Genomic DNA, 18,716 nt, shown 5'->3' on the forward strand with positions numbered 1-18,716 from the left:
CTACAGGTCGTCGCTCTCAATCAGTGCAGGGTGCAGGTGCACGGGGTTCGCTTCTGGCAGAAAAGCTGCTTTGATGTCCAGCCCTTGGTCAGAAAGTGCCGCGTATCGACTGGTTGATGGCCGGACTTTCCTTGTCTTGGGAGCTTGCTGTTGCCACTGAGCTGTGGATGAGTAGGAAAAAAAACCACAAAACTTCAGAAAGGAGAAGCACTACAGCATACGTCGTCTTCTGATATCTTTGGTTATATTTTAAACACTTGGCTTTCATTCATTTTATTTAGTCAAGAACTAGGAGAAAGTCTTGATTTAATAACGTGTGAAATGGAGAGATTCCTCTCACCAGAGAGACTTCTCTCACTTGTGAAGCCTTTTTTATATGGTTTGCATAAAACCCAAGAGAGATGCAGGTTAGGGATGCTGGCATCAAGCTTCTGCTTTGTTCTTAATGTGTCTTTTTGTTTAGGGAAACAATACAGTCCTTATGTCTATTAAAAAAATCCACAGTATATAAATGGTTATATACTTACTATGTACATCAAGTCTTGCAGTACAAGACACAATGCCAGCCTCGTTCTTTGCCGAAACGGTGTACCAGCCTGCATCTTCTTTTGTGGTACCCTGGATCAGTAGGCAGAGGTATCCATAGTTATCTTGATGCATGCTGTGAGAAGAAAGACCCCGGTTATTGTAAGAGCCATTGCGTCACAATGTTTGTGTACTTGTATTAGTATTCTAAGAAGCCATTGGTAAATACAAATAAGAATTCACGAAGGAAGAAAAGAAAAATGATAATGTTAACAACCTGACTCTCTCGGTGTTGTAAGTCAGTGAATCGTTCTCCTTCTTCCAGAAGATCTGTGGTGGGGGGCTTCCCGACACACGGCACTCCAGTCTGACGGGATATCCTTCCGTTACCCCTGTGTTTTGGAGCTTCTCCACGAACACAGGGGGTTTGTGGGCATCTTTAGCTGCATGATTAAAAAGCACAGTAGAGTTATAACCATTGTCAACTGAGGAAACATACATATCTTTACATTAAACTCTACTTTGTCATTAAATATAATGCTAAGCGCTGTTATGTTGGCGCATAAACAGAAGCCGTAGGAACTCATCAGCTGTGCAGCGATACATGGGCTAAGCATTGAACTTTATGCCTTCCAGCAGGCCGACGCTATCTCGTTTAGCCTGGTTATAGCTGCTTGCTGACAACACCCTCGCGAGAATTGTACCTGCCGATTCTGAACTTTGGGTTTTGTGAATATTTCCCAAAATGTGCATACATTTTCTATTTGTGGCCCAGTGTCCTTATAGAGATGGCACCCACCATGTATCGTGAAGCCAAGTGAGTCCAATGACAATGAAGACTTCTTTTGACTCTTATTGAATCCGTTCACCAAGTGCACACCTGCTCCTCTATTTCTGTTACCAGAATGTATAAATAATAGTCCAACGCAAACAAATGGTGAGTCACGGGAAAATGTACCTTTTATACTGGGATTACTTAGAACTCTCTTCTAAGTACCGTACTTTTTTATTTAACCTACACTAATTTAGCTTAATGTAGTTTATGATGTCCTTTCTATTGTTAGCTTTACTACAACATACTGTGTCTAGTAAAAAATAACTTGACTAACTTGTATTATTATTATTATTATCAAATTTTGAACCTTCCAGGTTTACAGCCCAACCTGAGAATAAAACATGTATTCTCCCCTGGAGGCTGGAACATGTAAGGATCTGTTTGGCGCATCATTCACATTTTGAGTCTTTCCAATATTATTTATCGGTAGATATGGTGGTCTTGTAGGTACACAGGTGGACTGTACTAATGCCTAGTTTCGAAATCCCAGGCTTTTCCCCCATAATTTCAATGTATAAAGGGTGTTTGATCACGGGACTGAAGTAATACAAAAAGTACAGTTTGCCAACATTGAACGTACTGACTAAATCAAACTTTCCAATTCATTCTCATGTACAACAAGGAAATATGAGTTGTCATCGCTCTTGTGGTAGGGATATAATTAATACAGGGTCACGGATCTGGCTAACAACAGCGAAGCATTAATATTGAAAGAGCAGCCAAGTCTGGAAATCACTTTCCATACGTGGACACCTACGTTCAATTTGGGGTTATATTATGGTTGGGAAACTTGTGACCAGTAACATGTACTTAAAGAACAACCATCACACTGTATTAATCAGGTTAAAGTTTTGTTTCGATACAAAATGCTAAATGAGACATCCGCTGAGGATCAACCTAAGACAATACTTTACGCACTGGTACAAAATCAGCAAAGCCAAACATGTACATAAGCACGTTCATGCCGGCATAAGATTTTACTTTGTAATCTGCCCGTCTATTCTGCACGCTGAAAACATGGACAATGCTAAACCTCACCAAGAAGTTTTCTAAACACACGGAAAACCCTTCCAAGAAGCTTCTCCAAACAGACGACAAGCAGAGCTATTGCAAGGCTTCCCAGCCGGTGCGAACGTTGGACTTTGCCAAAAAAGGTCTTGAGGTGCATATGTGCTGCTCTACAGATCCGGCTACATTTTTCATGTGACCAGAAGTCATAAACCAAATGCACTAAAATAGCTGTGAGTTTTCAAGTTTATGCCAGAGAGTAATGGGGAGTCCCCAAACTCCTTCCATTAACCCGATCGAAATAGAACAGCCCTATCTGCCGTCCCCATCCCTATGGTTTCAAAAGTGAACACAAGGCTAGATTGTTCTCCGAGTAAAAAGAATTTTCTTTCCAAGAAAAACAGTTATGTGTGCTTCATTCATCAGTTATATTTCGGAAAAAGCTATGGTAATTGAGTCTGTTCCTAAGTCTGCCAATTAAAGATTATATTTAGGAATATTTACAAAGGGATAAACTGTTTGCGAGAGAAAACTTCAATATTACTCCACAGAGCCTCATTATAGGGGTTTTTGTGTTAGACACATTTTTTTTTATCGTGCTGACATTAACAAGACTTAAAATGTAGATCAAAAGCGCAACAAAGCGAACATAGGGACGGCAGAGGTGCATGTTTATGAGGTCACAGGTGCGGTACCTTTGGCAGCTTTAGCTTAATATAAAATGAGTAGCATTAAAATGATGTATATGAGAGTATCGGAAACAGTGAGATGCCCGTAAAACAATGCATATGACACAGGATAAAGTTATGGCCTCATTTGCAAGTTGGGGAAAAGACTGCCTATAATGGAGAGTACAGATTCGATCTCAATGCCTTCTCGTTTTGTCATGCAACGTGTTCCACCCTTTCCTTTCAGAGACTGGTAGATGTTTCATTAAAGGTACCTACCGGCAACAATGAGTTCCAGGCTGAATGAATTCTCCCCTGCACGGTTTGTGGCGACGCAGGTATATATTCCAGCATCTCTTGTAGTTACAGGTTCGATCACCAATGAATGAATGCCATTCTCTCGCACCAGCATTTTGTGAGAGGTATCTGGACGAATTGGTCTTCCGTTCAGCTGCCAGCTCAGGTCAGGTGTGGGCAGTCCACTGACCTACGGGTAAAACGTCTAACATCAGTACTCAGTATTACAGTATTAACACTGGGTACTCAAGATACACTCAGGGTCCCCAGCTGTTTATCAGAAAAAAAACACCTGTCAATCAACGTTTAAACAAGAATGTATGGGCAGTCGGAGTGCGGCCGATGGGTGGACCTGCACAAAACAATACATATCAAACTGTGTAAGCAATTTCTATGAACAACAAATACTTTATTTCTATTCTGCTATATCTCGGGCATCTCAGGCTTGCACCATTCACTCTTGAAGATTATTAGTTGAGAATATGACATTAAGCCACTTTAAGTGACAAAAGGCAAGCAAAACTAATTTCTCTTTCAACACAGTCCAGATCCATTACCTGGACTCCGCAATCTAAGCTTTGCTCAAATTTCCTTTCCCATGGGAAGTTCTCAAGAGAAGGAAAGAAACGTGGAACTATTCTCTCTTTGAAGCATTACCTCAATACCCATGTGCCAATAATCCTTAAATTGCATACCAGTGATGTTTGAATTGCTTAATCCCTCCTACGTAGTATCAAAATGCTTTGAGCTATCATGTGATATGATTTATGCCACCAGCCGTGTTTAAGCTTGAAGACAAATAAAGACGGACGGTTACCTATTGTGTAAATTACTCTTCTGCAAACACAAACTGGGATTTGTTGGAGAAAAAAAAGCTTCTGAGATCTACGGTGCTTGCCAAAAAAATGATGTTGGCAAAAATCAGATCCCAAGCGTTCTACAGGGAGCTTAAGAATGCGGGAAAACAGTAGTAATTCTAGAAAACATTTTGCACGGCAAGTAACATTAAAGGGAAGAGGCATCTAAAACCAAAACATAGTTTGCATCATCCATAATATAATTACATGTGAAACAGGTGAGTCTGTGAATCAAGCCATATCTACATATTACATTTTGGCCAATACAGGAAAACTCCATTATCTACAATAGACCACCTGCGAAATATCTCAGCTTCTAATGTTTTAGTCCTTTTCACACTAGGCAAGACACGTTGATCACGTCTTTCCTTTGTAGGTTAATAGTGGAATAGTCCTGTAAATAGTCTCCTGTGGACAGTATAATATAATTTGCATAGGAACGTTGGCTTGATTGAAATTGCTTGATTGACTGGTACAAACATTTCACTCTTAATCTATCTTTGGATGCTTTAATAGCATTGATCTTTACTGTGATCCCTACCTTGCAGTCCATTCTGCAGAGCTTCCCTTCTTGAACAATGAGATCACCGGGAGCCTGCAGGAAGTGCGGACGGAAGAATCTCTCCTGGATGGGTTCATTTTCATCTCCGCTATCTCTTGACCGTGATCTAGGTCTAGAAAAATATTCATGCTGTTTATTTAAACGTGTCCAAATACGATCATCCGAGTCCACAATACGTAATAATACTGCATTCACAGCCAGATGAAACATTTTCATCCACCACCGGAGACCCTAGAGCAAGTGTTCTAATAAACAATATTCAAATATATAACCATTACATATTAACACTATCCAAGTCCATACATTACACAAAGCTATACGTATGGTTTTGGAGGGGTGTAGTTTGTACTTACCTTCTCATGTGAGGCTGGGATGTTGATGTACGTGCGCTCCGTCCTCTTTGGTTCACAGCCTGCACCATTAGCCTTCCTGTGCAACTTACTCTGCCCTGTAATAAATAAAACAGTAAGAGGCTACCAATGGTAAATCTACCTTCATGCGCGCCTTTTTTTTTCTTCAAGCCTAGAATCTGTTCTGGAATATGGTTGCCCAACCTTTAGAATGACAATAGTACAATACTTAGAGACCTATGGCTGTCCAACACTGCGCAGTAGCATGCACTACCAAATTATTGTTATTCTGCTCAGTTCATAGGCACTTAAGTGAATAAAGCGGATGTTGGGCAATAAGGCACTTACTGAATAGACACTGTATCTAACCAGAAGACAGTACACAAGCATTTACCTTTTAGAAAATAACATGGTCCCATAGGCCGATAATCTCATCAAAGTTTTTTTTTTTTAACAACCATATTTGAAAGTCTTAAAATTACAATGTTTTCAGTAAAAACGTGGAAAGAATTATCTTGAAAAGCCAGTGGGTCTCTAGGGACTGGAGTTTAATACCCCTGTTTACACATGGAAGTTTTAGAGTATTGTACTGCAAGTAATCTGCGTCCCATTGAAGATGACACATCCAACATAAAGAGAATAAATACCAAGCAGAATGGGGCGATTCTCTAAATAACCCATCACGCAGTTATGTATACACTTTGTGCTGGATGTTGTGTTTCCATCGGCACAGTTTAGTCTTGCTGTTAATTTATGAAAGAAGACGATGCAGGAATTGGCTGATATGTAAGCATATCCTTCTTGTTATTACCACTGTTGGTACGTCACTGTCACATTAAAAGACGAACAATAAACAAAATAATTGCCGCATACATAAAGCGTTTTATTGAGAAACAAACACAACATCAGAATTCCAGAACAGTCAAAATAAACGCAATCCACACACAGACAAACCAGCATGTAAGAAATTAGAAGAAAAGTAGCATGACGTTCACCATAGGAACTACAAAACAGACCTTTGTGCCGTTTGCAACCTAATTACAGAACCTCTTTCTTCTTTTTCAGGCATGAGCACATCCCTTGGTCTCATACAATGGGGGAAGCAGGGAAGGACTGAAAGATTTCCCCCTATTTCGGTGGTTTCTCTTTAAGCTTGTAAGGTTGCGAGCAGGGTTCTCTCCACCTAATGTATCGATTTGTCTTAGTCTGTCAATTCTTGTCTTGTCAGACCCCTTGAATATATGTATTCTATTAAGCGCTGCGTAGATTGTTGGCACTATATAAATAAAATGAGCAGTGAGATGGGGCAGAGGGGGGGGCAGTGAGAAGGGGCAGAGGTGGTAGATAGTGAGAAGGGGCAGAGGTGGGAAAGGCAGTGAGAAGGGGCAGAGGTGGTAGATAGTGAAAAGGGGCAAAGGTGGGAAAGGCAGTGAGAAGGGGCAGAGGTGGTAGATAGTGAGAAGGGGCAGAGTGGGGGAAGGCAGTGAGAAGGGGCAGAGGTGGTAGATAGTGATAAAGGGGGAGAGGGGATAGATAGTGAGAAAGGGGAGTTTTGTGACAAGATTTTTTTTCCTTTCTTTTTTTTGGGATTGGGGGGGGCGCCAGAGGAGTAGTCCGCACAGGGCGTCAGAACACCTAAGGCCGGCTCTGATTATAAGGGAGCTACATGCGTGGATTTACGGTGATCCTGTAGACAGGGGAGGGCTGGCAGCCTAAGGCCTGGGGGGCAAGTCAAGTGAAGTGGCTCCGCCCCCTCGCACTCACCTTTCACCCCTCACGCTGCTCCCATCACTATGCGGCCATCAGGCTGCTGGAAAACTGATCTAAACGGCCGCTGGGTGCTGATGCCACCGGCCGGAGCTACTTTAATCCTTTTTTTAATTTATTTAATATGCCGGATCTGCTTGCCATATTAAAAATAAAGTATTAAAGTAGCGCCGACTGGCAGCATCAGCACCCAGCGGCCGTTTAGATTCGATTTCCAACAATCTGATGGCCGCATAGTGATGGGAGCAGCGTGAGGGGTGAAAGGTGAGTGCGAGGGGGCGGAGCTTTCACCCCTCACGCTGCTCCCATCACTTGGCGGCCATCGCACACGGCCGCTGGGTGCTGATGCCGCCGGCCGGCGCTGCTTTAATACTATTTTTTTTTCATTTAATAGCCGATCTGGCTTGCCATATTCAATGAAAAAAAAAAAGTATTAAAGTAGCGCCGGCTGGCGGCATCGGCACCCAGCGGCCGTTTAGATTAGATTTCGGGCGGCCTGGGAGGCAATTGCCCCCCTGCCCCTGCCTGTAGAGAAGACTAACAAGTACGTCTTCAGACCCCTGTGGTTACGGCAGCCATCTTTAAACTTCCCCCAATTCATGTTTCACCAGCATCTTGGGAACTGTGTGGGTGGGAAGATGTCTGCAAAGATGGGTCAGCTCAAGCTGACCCCTTTTCCCACTTTGAAAAAATATATGGGAAAGAGGGCAATTAACCTTTATAACCCTGAGTCGCATAGCAGCGCCAGCAACATAACACAGCTCTGACGTTTACGGTCTTTTCTGTTGCAACGACTGGAGTTTGTTTGCCTCCAAAATAATCCCTTTGGTGTTGCAAACTTGGCGCTCAAGGTTTTGCTGCCTGAGACGACACAGATTTAATTTCAGCTGGAAGAAATATATTAAAACATTCCCTTAATCTTTTATGTCGAAGAAATTGAGTTCTATAGTGGTTAATACCCAAAACGGCTTAAGCGGAGGAGACCTAAAGGCTAAGAATGAAAATTAAAGTGTAATCAAGTATAGCACAAAAGCCAACGAAGCAGAGAGAGATCTAAAGCTATGTAAATATCGAGACATTGTTAAAAATGTTTTTCTATTAATGAAACTTAACTAAGTGCTGTAAATGTACCGCTGGTTATATCAGGGCACAAAGGGGATTGTGTTTAGGAAGGGGCATGGAAAACCTAAATACGTTATGTTTGTGTTCCAACAAATAGGAACATTTAAATGATTTTACATTTTTTCTATAACTAGGATCACCAACAGGTAGCTGAACTACAACAACCGATTCCCCGCTAGAACAGCATTATAATTGGGTTTATCAACTAAACGAATTTGCAGACAAGTTGCGATGAATATTTCTAGCATTGATTGAATACACAATAGGGCCGAGCTGACTCTCCATTATTCATAGTTAAATTATTGAAATGACTCCAAGATCAAGAAATCTCCCTGTATACTTATCATCCAGGGGTATCGTGGCCACTCATACAGGAGACGTTTTTCGGGTTAACCCTTCATAATGCATAGTGAACACAAGGAGTTAAAAGCTGTCTAACACAACTGCAGGCTCCTGGTCTAGCGAGCAAACCACGCGGTGATTTAAGAAAGCTGCAGAGGTGCATGTTGGTTGTCATTAGTGTTTTCACCAAAAGTGAAATATTTCCATCTTTTGAATGCTAATTAATATCATCTGAATAAACAATTGAATACAGGAGGCTATAAATGGGTAATAACGACACAACCACGCCATACTCAATGGCTTTTATATACGTTTAACATTTTCCGCCACTCGGCACCATCTGCGTCGGCTGATGTATAGTTTGTTCTCCTCCAGAACTTAAACATAACAAGTTTGACACCAGACAAAGCAGGCATTGTCTTGTGGAAGCTTTATAATTCACACAATTAAAATTCAGTTAATTACCTACTGTACTGTAGCCAGTGGGAGAAACCACAGAGCAGTAAGGAGCGGCGTTCTGGTTAATACTCTCACTTACTCCATAACACAGTATCTGTTTCTTCTACAACACGGAAGGGCCCTCAGCGACCATTACTCCTAACCATAAGGGCACAGAGGTGCTTTAGATAACATTAAGCTCTCCATGTGTTACTTAAAATATCCAGGAGTTTTCAGGACTGGAAAGCTGGGGGAGTTTTTACACTCAGTTTAATGACCCAAAACAACAAACTTATAGTGAAATACTTAATGAAATACTCCCGAGGTGTAAGAAATATTTGTGAAATCTCCCAAAATATCATAAATATTTCTGCAAGTTCTGATCACGCAGTCCACTAGTCAAATGCATTTTATTTATTGTTTACTGTTGTATTATTACTGAGTTTATTATTCTCCAGTTTTTACTCTTTTATAAACATAGATAGATGGATAGATATATAGATGGATAGATAGATAGATAGACGACAATAGATGCTTATCTAATAAATATTTTTACACTTTTGTAAGAAAACATCATTAACGCACCGCACCCTGATAATGCATTACAAATACTGTATAATCAAGTGATGGCGGATTCCACAGGTTAACCGTTTGTTACGTGGCTTAGTCATTGGCATGGGATTTTTGGCCTCATTACCTGTGGGTTTGCAGCCATGATAGTGTAATTCCCATCATCGTCAAGGGCCGCGGCTGAAGTATGGAGGGAGCAGGTCCCGTCCGGTTCCCTTTGAATCCTATAGTGCTCGCTTCTCACAGAGATTTGCTTCCCATCTTTGAACCAATATATCTGTGGTTGGAAAAAAAAAATGAAATTAAGCTTAGTTCATCTTGAAACGTCACAGCCGCACACTAATAAGATGTAAAGTGCATGCCAGCGTATTCCCACAGCCCCGTAACAGCTGAATATTGAAGCAGATGGACACGTAGTCCTCTCCAGATTAAAATATCAAACAAATGAACACGTCGGTCCGTAACCAAATGCTATTTTTAAACAAAAAAAGGTTTTAAGCACTGCCAAGAATGCTAATCTGTGAAAGGTTGCAAGGCATCCTGTATCTGTGGGCAGCTCATGCATTCCACACCGATGGTGTAAAACAGCATGAAATCAGACCCAGGAATCCAGACCCCTTCAAAGACAAGAACACTTAATATATGATCTGGTCTGTAGACAAGTCCATACATGAAAACAATCGATATTTCTATCACCTATGGTAAGGTCATACGTCTGCGATGATGTCAGATACAGATAGTATGCTCTTTATGAATGCCTTGAGTTTTCCTGTCTAAATATTTGCTTGTATTAAAGGCATCCTTCAAACATATGAATATATTGACCTCAACATGGGGTTTACCTGCCACCAGGAGCAGGGTGCCACGTGACAGGCGCTGTTTGTCTATGCTTTCACCATTATCAGCTGGAACTGTCCCATTTTACTTATTTATTTTTTTAATACAGACATCAGACCTCAATGCAGTAAAGTGTATCCTCAATCTCAGCAGGCTAGTGACATCATAAACTGACATTGTTGTGATTAATGTCCCTTTATTACATTGTGTCTCCCGTTGGCCACGTGGTCATTGCCCTGTCCTCCTCCCTAGTTCAAGACTTTAACACGGCAAGTATAGCAGTTTCAGTCTCTATTGCTGCTGCTTAGCGGGTAGAAAGTTGATTTGGAGACAGCTATTTGCCTATATGCTCAATGGAGACAGATCAAAACCTGCAATCACATAGCCGACAAACCTTCTTTCCTCCCCTACACTTGGTTTAAGCTCCATCCACTCGGTGGCCTGCAATCTATGCAGTTGTTAGGAGAATGCGCCATAGGTGCTGCATGCTATTTGCATTGTTGCAATAAAAACACAGTTAGCAAATATGTTAATGATTTTGTTTCTGTGTTTGCCACCACTTTGTATAACACCTTACATATGCGTATTACATCCTAGCTCAGTAACTCTTCTTTGGAATTTCTTGCAGTATTATGCTGTAATGTACCAAAATAATATCATAAAAGCAAATCACAGTCACCAGTTTCACACTTATCAATGTTTTTCCCCGTTACAAAAGCACATAATTACACAACGAACAGCGATTTCTTTACCCAAGGTACATTTAATACAGTTAAGCTCTTGTACTTAACTGTATGTTGTAGGCATGCGGATGCAGGAATACAGAACTATTTGTCTAAACAAAGGCAGAGCACATAAGCTGGCACAGGAACCCGCGGGCCGTCAGGACTTGGCAGGGACCAGTTCTAGTTTAAGTCAAGATTTCATCTTAACTATTTGCCATTTAAGAGCAAATTATGGGCATTGTTTTCCATGATTAAAGGTGCCTTCGACCAGCAAATAGTACATCTTGATGGTGATCACTCATTCGACTCATTTTCCTAACTGATCTAGAAATGTATTAATCAAAATAAGTGTATACATTTTTAACCCAACGTTTGAAACAATATTTAGATGTGGCATTGTGTTGAGAGGGTTTAGCAAAGTACTGATACCTATGGATCCGTCTACCATAAAATAGCCCTATATACTATATAGAATACTAGGCTAGACCCCCTTCATCAGGACTGGGTATGGCAGAGTAAGCAGGGGAGTTGAAATGTTTCATGCATATCTGCACGTATAGTGTATAATTGAGAGTGACATCATTATATTATTTCCTGATATAATGTGATAAATAAAGCAGTGTCACTCAGAATGATGGCAGTTGCTATTTATATATATACATTATAAGCTCTTCGATGCCCGAGGGTATCTGAGGCATTGCTTGGCACGGTCTGCCAGGAAAAAAAGGCAACTGGGACACGTAATACTGCGATCATTCAGCGAGCACAAAACGAGACGATCCTTCCTGCATGACCTCACCTGTTCTCTCATAGTCTCTTGTTATTTTGCCTTGGCAGATGTTTTTTAACTCTTTTAATTATTTATTGTATCTAAAAAAGTCTGAGCCTGCCGGGCATTAGATAAAAATGGTGGTGATCTGTTTGTAAAAATACAATATATATATATATAATATATATATTTAACATAAACCAAAACCATTATACATCCACACACAATATCTTGTGTCTTACCTTTGGCTTTGGGTTGCCAGTAACTTTACATGTGAATGTGGCTGGCACTCCTTCAAAAATCTTATAATGCCTCAATTTTGTCTCAAATTGAGGTGGTGTAGCGTTTTCTATTTCTTCATCGCCATGTTCCACTTCGTCGTCTGATTCTTCAACAGGGGAACGTTCCAGACGATATTCAATCTCACTGATGAGCCTCTGCTCAAAGCTGGAGACTTTATATTCCTACCAGATTTAAAAAAAAATGTAAATAAATATGTGTATGTCGGTTATTTATCACAGTCAGTACACATATACTTCAACTGGATACAGCGATGGCCGCCTTTGGCTTGGGCTGTTGAATAAAAAAACTTTTGATCATCAGCAAGTAGTAAAGTAGCACAAAATGTGTCCAACAAACACTCATATTTTTTTTAAATTGGAAGGAACAGCTAATTATTGATGCTGACATTATAAACTGTGACTAAATATCTGACATATGGAAACACTAAGTTTTCTTCAAAACATATAAATACATTTTAGAACAACATGATGTGAGCCGTGTAGGATAACAGGTGTGTGCTGTGATCTGTGATACTGGGCATGTGTTAGCAGGGTGATAACATGCGTGTTTGAGTCCTCATTCACCTACATTACCAATTGCAATAATGACATAAATCCTTGCGGTCTCTCACTGACACATGCATCTGAGCTTTGTGTTCCATAACACGTGGCCTGGCGTTGGTCGGACCAGCAGAGCCCCTACGTTTGTGAACAGGGCTCTATAAAATTCATGAGTTTGTCTCTGGCCATCGCCAATGAGCTTCCCTACAAGAAGGCTGGGGCTACTTCCACAGCTGGATTAGCTGGACTTCTTGCCATAGACACAAGCTCCCTTTTATTAACACCGCGTCCGAGCTGGAAGCAGCACAGCAGCTACAGGGCTATCTCTCCTCCATCCCCGATATGTATTCAAACTCTTGGTCTATCTCATTCAGCGATATAGGCCTCTGAACTTGTTTCCGTGCGACACTCCCCATTCACTACTAATCTTTCTTCAATATAACAGCAAGCAGATGTATGCCAACAGTCACGCTAAGTCAACATCCACTATAAAGGCAAGCTGCTATAGTTTCAAATGCGACTTAATGAATATTTGCAGTACGTAAGCGCTACATACAAAAGAGGGAATTAACTTTGTTGGATCGAGGGAAAATAATCAGCAAACCGGTCTCTACAGAACTGACACAACGTTGAAGGTTGACTTAAACAGCTTCTATAGATTGTGTATATTCATCGGCTTACTCTTAAAGGTAACACGCAGAATGCAGAGAATTTGTGAATTGTGTGATTTTAACATCGCTACACTTTATTTCATTTCCGACAGGGACATTTACTACAGGGGTGACCTTGGCTTTAAAATTGATCTATACCGCATGAGGTCACAGTTCAAATTCTGTAAGCCCTGATGACTCTGTGGACATTAATTACAGAAGCTTGCAAGGTCATGTCAGAAGAACATAACCGCGACAGCATTTCTTCTCTGTTTTTGTGGCGCTGTAGGGGATTAACAATTAAAAAACAATTAAAAGAAACTAAACTAAAAAAGTAGGCCTTGCTGCACCATGGTCTATTAATAATTCTACGTCTAGTATATTATTGTCCACCTTTCCAAAGGCCACATTCCATTTAGAGGCTGCGGATGGGTGGCCAAAAGCTACGGTAAAATATGCCATAAATAAAAACAACAACATATGTTTCCCCTTTTGTTTCCTTTCACTTTCTGTAACTGCAAGGTGTTAAAATCCCAACAATTTTCTACTATTCTCTAAAGAATCTATTTCTCGAGAAGTCCTATCGAGGATTTCCACCCTGGTTCTGGCAAATACTGCAGAATGGAACGCGGTATAAGGAACGTAAAATTGCCAGGATATTTTGAACAGGATCTTTCTAGAACTAAAAAGAAAACAGTAGAATATTTTGAAAGCTCATTTTTAACCTGAACAAAAATCTAGTAACAAAAAACGGTTCCCCTTTGAAGCTACGTCAGTGTCCCAGATGAGATGTCAGCGTCAGATATTTAAGTAACCACATGGTGAAAGTTAGCACCCAGTGAGGCGCGACGCGTGTTAAGCTTGTACAGTTTTCCTTTGATTATTTTCCCAAGCTGATTGAATACGGATCAACTTTTTTTTTTTACATAAATACCGACTGGAATAGAAGTTAAATTGGAGCAGCCGGTTATTATCCGTTGAATTAGTGCAGCAAAGCAAACATTATAATTTGGATCACCTTGCTGGGCTGTCTTTTTAGAGACATGGTGAAAGTTCCCTTATCCTTTTCAAATTAGACAATGCCCGTCACTTTTATGATTGCATCGCCTGCTTATTTTTAATATATATATATTTACACAATATATTATGAATACAGGGATTTCTGTATCCAGTGTGGCGCAGGTTATCTAAAACACGAGCATTGTGTTTATTGTGTGCTTTTCAGAAGTGAGTCAGTACTCGTATTTAGAACGGTGAGCGCTCAGAGGCATTTATTGAAAGCAAACAAAACACTCACGTCATGCGGTTAATACAATTTATCGCATGCGTGACAGACACATACTGATGTTTTGGGATTTCTCTTCCTTACCGTAACCATTAGAACGAGCCTTTCCTACGTTCAGTGACTTAAAATAGCTACGTCATCGTCGTGTTTTTCTACAAATGCTTTTGTCTTGGTTCTACACGGTTAAATATGAGTCACGATACTCAAACATTCACACAGGATGGAGTAGAATGGTGAGAGAAGAAGGTGAGGAGAGGTGAGGAAGAAAAGTAGAGAGAGAGAGATAGGAAAAAAAAATAACCTTTTGCATATCAAGTGGTCTTTCTACAGAGTCATCGAGAGAGGCAACTTCCTGGAAAGGTAGAAAACAAGATGAAAGGGGATGAGGAGGGTGACTTTTACTTCACCTCACAGGATCTATCTGCCTGCAGGGTGTACGGAACGTTGACTACGTTATCAGTAATATCGATATGCGTTACATATCCAAAGTGCTCTACTGAAAAATGTTTGCCATTACACTGAGACAAGGCTCATCCAGAAATGTCTGCCGTATATCTCAGGGTACACTACTAATTCCACTTATATTAAATTTATGTCTAATCTACACCATCATTTTTTTTTAGCTATTCCCGTTTGGGATCAGATTAGAGGACAGCTCTATGGTTATAGAGGACAGCTCTATGGTTATAGAGGACAGCTCTATGGTTTTTACTAGCATGCTTGTCCATTGAAATATTTGGAATACGTATTATAGAACTAAGCAATGCAAGCATTTCTCTAGATTCATGGCACCTTAGTTGGCATCTATGGCAGGACTACAGGCCGTAAGTGCTAGTCATGCACCAGAGCATCCCACAGGAAAACAGTTAGTTGCTCCATAACATGCTAATTCTAAAATGCCTAAAACTCTTTTAGGCCCCCGAGCTTAACATTTATTCTGTTGAGCCTATTCATTAGATGATGATTTTTATAAATGTATCTATCCTGCTGTTATAAACTGTTAACGGGACAGCTAATAGCGTAAACTAACCCCCGCGGAAGTGTCTGCATAAAGGAATTATCAGACTTCAACAAGTTACGAATCTAATTTTGCAGCCACACTGGGGGGGCTTAATACGTAAGTCCATGTGATGTCAACGCTCTGCCCTCTACTCTGGTAATGCCAATTTATTGGCCCCAGTAACAAAAACAAATGTAAATAGATATGTGCTTAATGTGAATTTGCCAGTTTCGACAGTTCTTGCTAGCATAGTTCAAGAGATTATGTGGTTTTGCTTGTGGTAACATGGGTAGTCATCAGGGGAGGGATGGCAGCCTAAGGCCTGGGGGGCAAGTCAAGTGAAGTTGCTCCGCCCCCTCGCACTCACCTTTCACCCCTCACGCTGCTCCCATCACTATGCGGCCATCAGACTGCTGGAAAACTTATCTAAACGGCCGCTGGGTGCTGATGCCACCGGCCGGAGCTACTTTAATCCTTTTTTTTAATTTATTTATAATGCCGGATCGGCTTGCCATATTAAAAATAAATAAATAAAGTAGCGGCGGCCGGCAGCATCAGCATGCATCGGCCGTTTAGATTCGATTTCCAACAATCTGATGGCCGCATAGTTATGGGAGCAGCGTGAGGGGTGAAAGGTGAGTGCGAGGGGGCGGAGCTTTCACCCCTCACGCTGTTCCCATCACTTGGCGGCCATCGCATACGGCCGCTGGGTGCTGATGCCGCCGGCCGGCGCTGCTTTGATACTATTTTTTTTTTTCATTTAATAGCCGATCCGGCTTGCCATATTAAATTTTAAAACAAGTATTAAAGTAGCGCCGGCCGGCGGCATCAGCACCCAGCGGCCGTTTAGAATAGATTCCCCCCCGGCCCAGCCCGCCCCTGGTAGTCATTCTCTGAAAAGCTAAACAGAGATCTTCTGCTTTTATCTGGGACCATCCAACACTTCCTGTTTTAGCTGCCACTAAATAAATAAATACCCAGGAACAATGTACTGTTTATTAACTAAACGTTTAACTAAAGGCTGTGGGTGAAGCATTAAGATGAAGCTGGAATATGTCCTAGTATAAGAGACCAGAGAAAGAAAAACAAGTTGCCAGGGGAAAAAAAGAGATAACATCAAGAATAATAAAAAGAAAAAACCCTACACTTTGCTATGGGGATACTGCGTACATAATTCATTTTTTGATGCATAATTCATCTGTGAATAATTTATTTCTTGTTTTTTTACTGCCTTACGAACACATTCCAATGGCAATAGAGGGACTGGCTGGCTGGCAAGCAAAATATTTGTCTTTTCCAAATAAGAAGCAATTATATGTGGGTATTTCCCACATCTTAGCTAGGGGGGAATGCACTATACAAAATTCCTTATGTATGACTACATACGAAAAGGACCCATTTGTGTTGTGAGAATCGACAAAAAAAGTATGTAACAAGTTTCCATTATTTTGTATGGGTGCTGCACGTAATGATGGATTACACATTTTACCCAAATTTCCTGTACATTATTTTTTCTTTGAGCTGTACCTGCGCGTTTGAATCATCTTCTGGCTCCTGGATATTGAAGACTGTGGCAACACTGTCAGCTCCAAGCAACCTGCGAGCCATCTTCTCTTCATAGGTTAATTTCTAAAACAAACAGACCGCCATGACAATTGTAATCTGACACTTATATAAAAATATATTAGTACCGCTAGAAATAAAATACCATGAATGCTGATTGAAATACTGCTTCCCAGGATAGGCTCGACTGGGCTGGAGAAACTGTCCAGATGATACCTCAGCCATAGTTATCCCAGCAAACCCCACACAATTCTGGTACAAAGAGGTGAATTTTAAGCAGTCACCATAGAAACCAGCAGAGTATTTCTGATGACTGCCCTTAATCTACACTTTGGTAAATATTTGTAAATATGACCCAAACCTTATCTCACAGACCACACTCTAAGATACAGTATATATATATTTATTATATATAATAAAAATATATATATAGACATAGAGGATGATAACACAGGATGTATTAAGGCTACCATCTGGTTCTTCTTTGCCAGGGTGTGAACTATGCTCCTATATTATTATTACAATATATATATATTATGTGTTCTTAGTGCATTACCGGCTGGCCGTTGTTCAGAAATTCCTCCTTGAAACGCAGCTTTCTCTCCAGATCTTGTATGACTGCATCTTTTGTCCCCTGTATCTCTTCGTCTGATGCTATGCGGGTGGTGCGGCCGGATCTCTTTGGGAAGCCTCTATTGGAGGAAACACATGACAAATATTTACAATTATTTACTATGACCAAAACCTTTCATGACACAAAACGCACAACTTTGGTACGTGAGACCCTAAATACAAACTCCCTGCTATTGTATTCTAATCTGGCAGCTGCCTTCCTATATATTTTAATAATAAAGGCATGCTGGAAACACGATAACTCTAAATGTCAACTATACTCTGTGTTTAAAGGATGTATGGAATTTAAGGCCCATTATCACTATTACGGGTCAAAGCAATTTAATTTGGCATTTTGTATCATTACACTGAGCTGGAGATCACTTTCAATGAAGTGCAGCAGGACAACGGTGATTTCACAAAAAATACATGCAAATTCAGCCTGAGTTATTCAACTCGCTTGAACAGTCTTTCCCCCAACAGGAGAAAACCTTCCTTCTGCTTACGGGTCCCACGAATATCAACAGCAATTACATTGTAACCATGCTTGCGGAAGCCATTACCGCCATACATGTGCTTCAAAGTGCACGACAGATTATATATATATATATATATATATATACCGGTATATACAATATTAATTGTATTAACCACTTTAGCTGATCTGACAATTTATTTTTTTCCTCAAGAGAAATATTCTAATAAAGAAGCCTCTTCTATAGCTGCGCCATCAGTTCACAATTACACATTCGGGAGTATTGGGGAGGACATATAAAAGTATTATTGTAGTATAATGCTTCATAAACTGCACACCCTTCTTTCGGAGTACTCATTTAAATATCATTAGATATTATATAGCGCAGCCAAACTTCCCTTTGAATGTTAGCGATTAACGCACATAAAACCTTCAATTTGTGCCAATAAAGGGTAATGTAATTTAGCAGTAATTTCATCTATGCCGGAATACAAGAATTGTAATCTAAACCCTAAACTGATTACTGGAGTATACTTCAAGGTCAATCTTATTTCGTACCATTAAGGAATTATTTTTTTTTGGAAAATAATGAACCATAATCCCTCTTCTAATTATCT

The 18,716-nt window shown here is 40.5% G+C and overlaps 1 protein-coding gene across 1 annotated transcript in view; it reads right to left on the reverse strand.

Moving 5' to 3' along the window:
- Positions 1-18,716, reverse strand: part of LOC149280698 (palladin-like) — an 86,977-nt gene continuing 68,261 nt past the window's right edge. Inside the window, exons 9-18 of the mRNA XM_089500170.1 lie at positions 17,569-17,704; positions 16,977-17,078; positions 11,915-12,136; positions 9,469-9,618; positions 5,106-5,200; positions 4,732-4,864; positions 3,316-3,523; positions 803-968; positions 528-661; positions 1-161 (exon numbers count right to left, since the gene is read on the reverse strand). Of these exons, the coding sequence (XP_089356296.1) occupies positions 1-161; positions 528-661; positions 803-968; positions 3,316-3,523; positions 4,732-4,864; positions 5,106-5,200; positions 9,469-9,618; positions 11,915-12,136; positions 16,977-17,078; positions 17,569-17,704 (1,507 nt within the window). The remainder of the gene's footprint in view (positions 162-527; positions 662-802; positions 969-3,315; positions 3,524-4,731; positions 4,865-5,105; positions 5,201-9,468; positions 9,619-11,914; positions 12,137-16,976; positions 17,079-17,568; positions 17,705-18,716) is intronic.

The sequence above is a fragment of the Sceloporus occidentalis genome, unplaced genomic scaffold, assembly GCF_023333645.1.
Source record: "Sceloporus occidentalis isolate IW3139 unplaced genomic scaffold, rSceOcc1.0.p SCAF_149, whole genome shotgun sequence".
In the NCBI taxonomy this organism is placed as follows: Eukaryota; Metazoa; Chordata; class Lepidosauria; order Squamata; family Phrynosomatidae; genus Sceloporus; species Sceloporus occidentalis.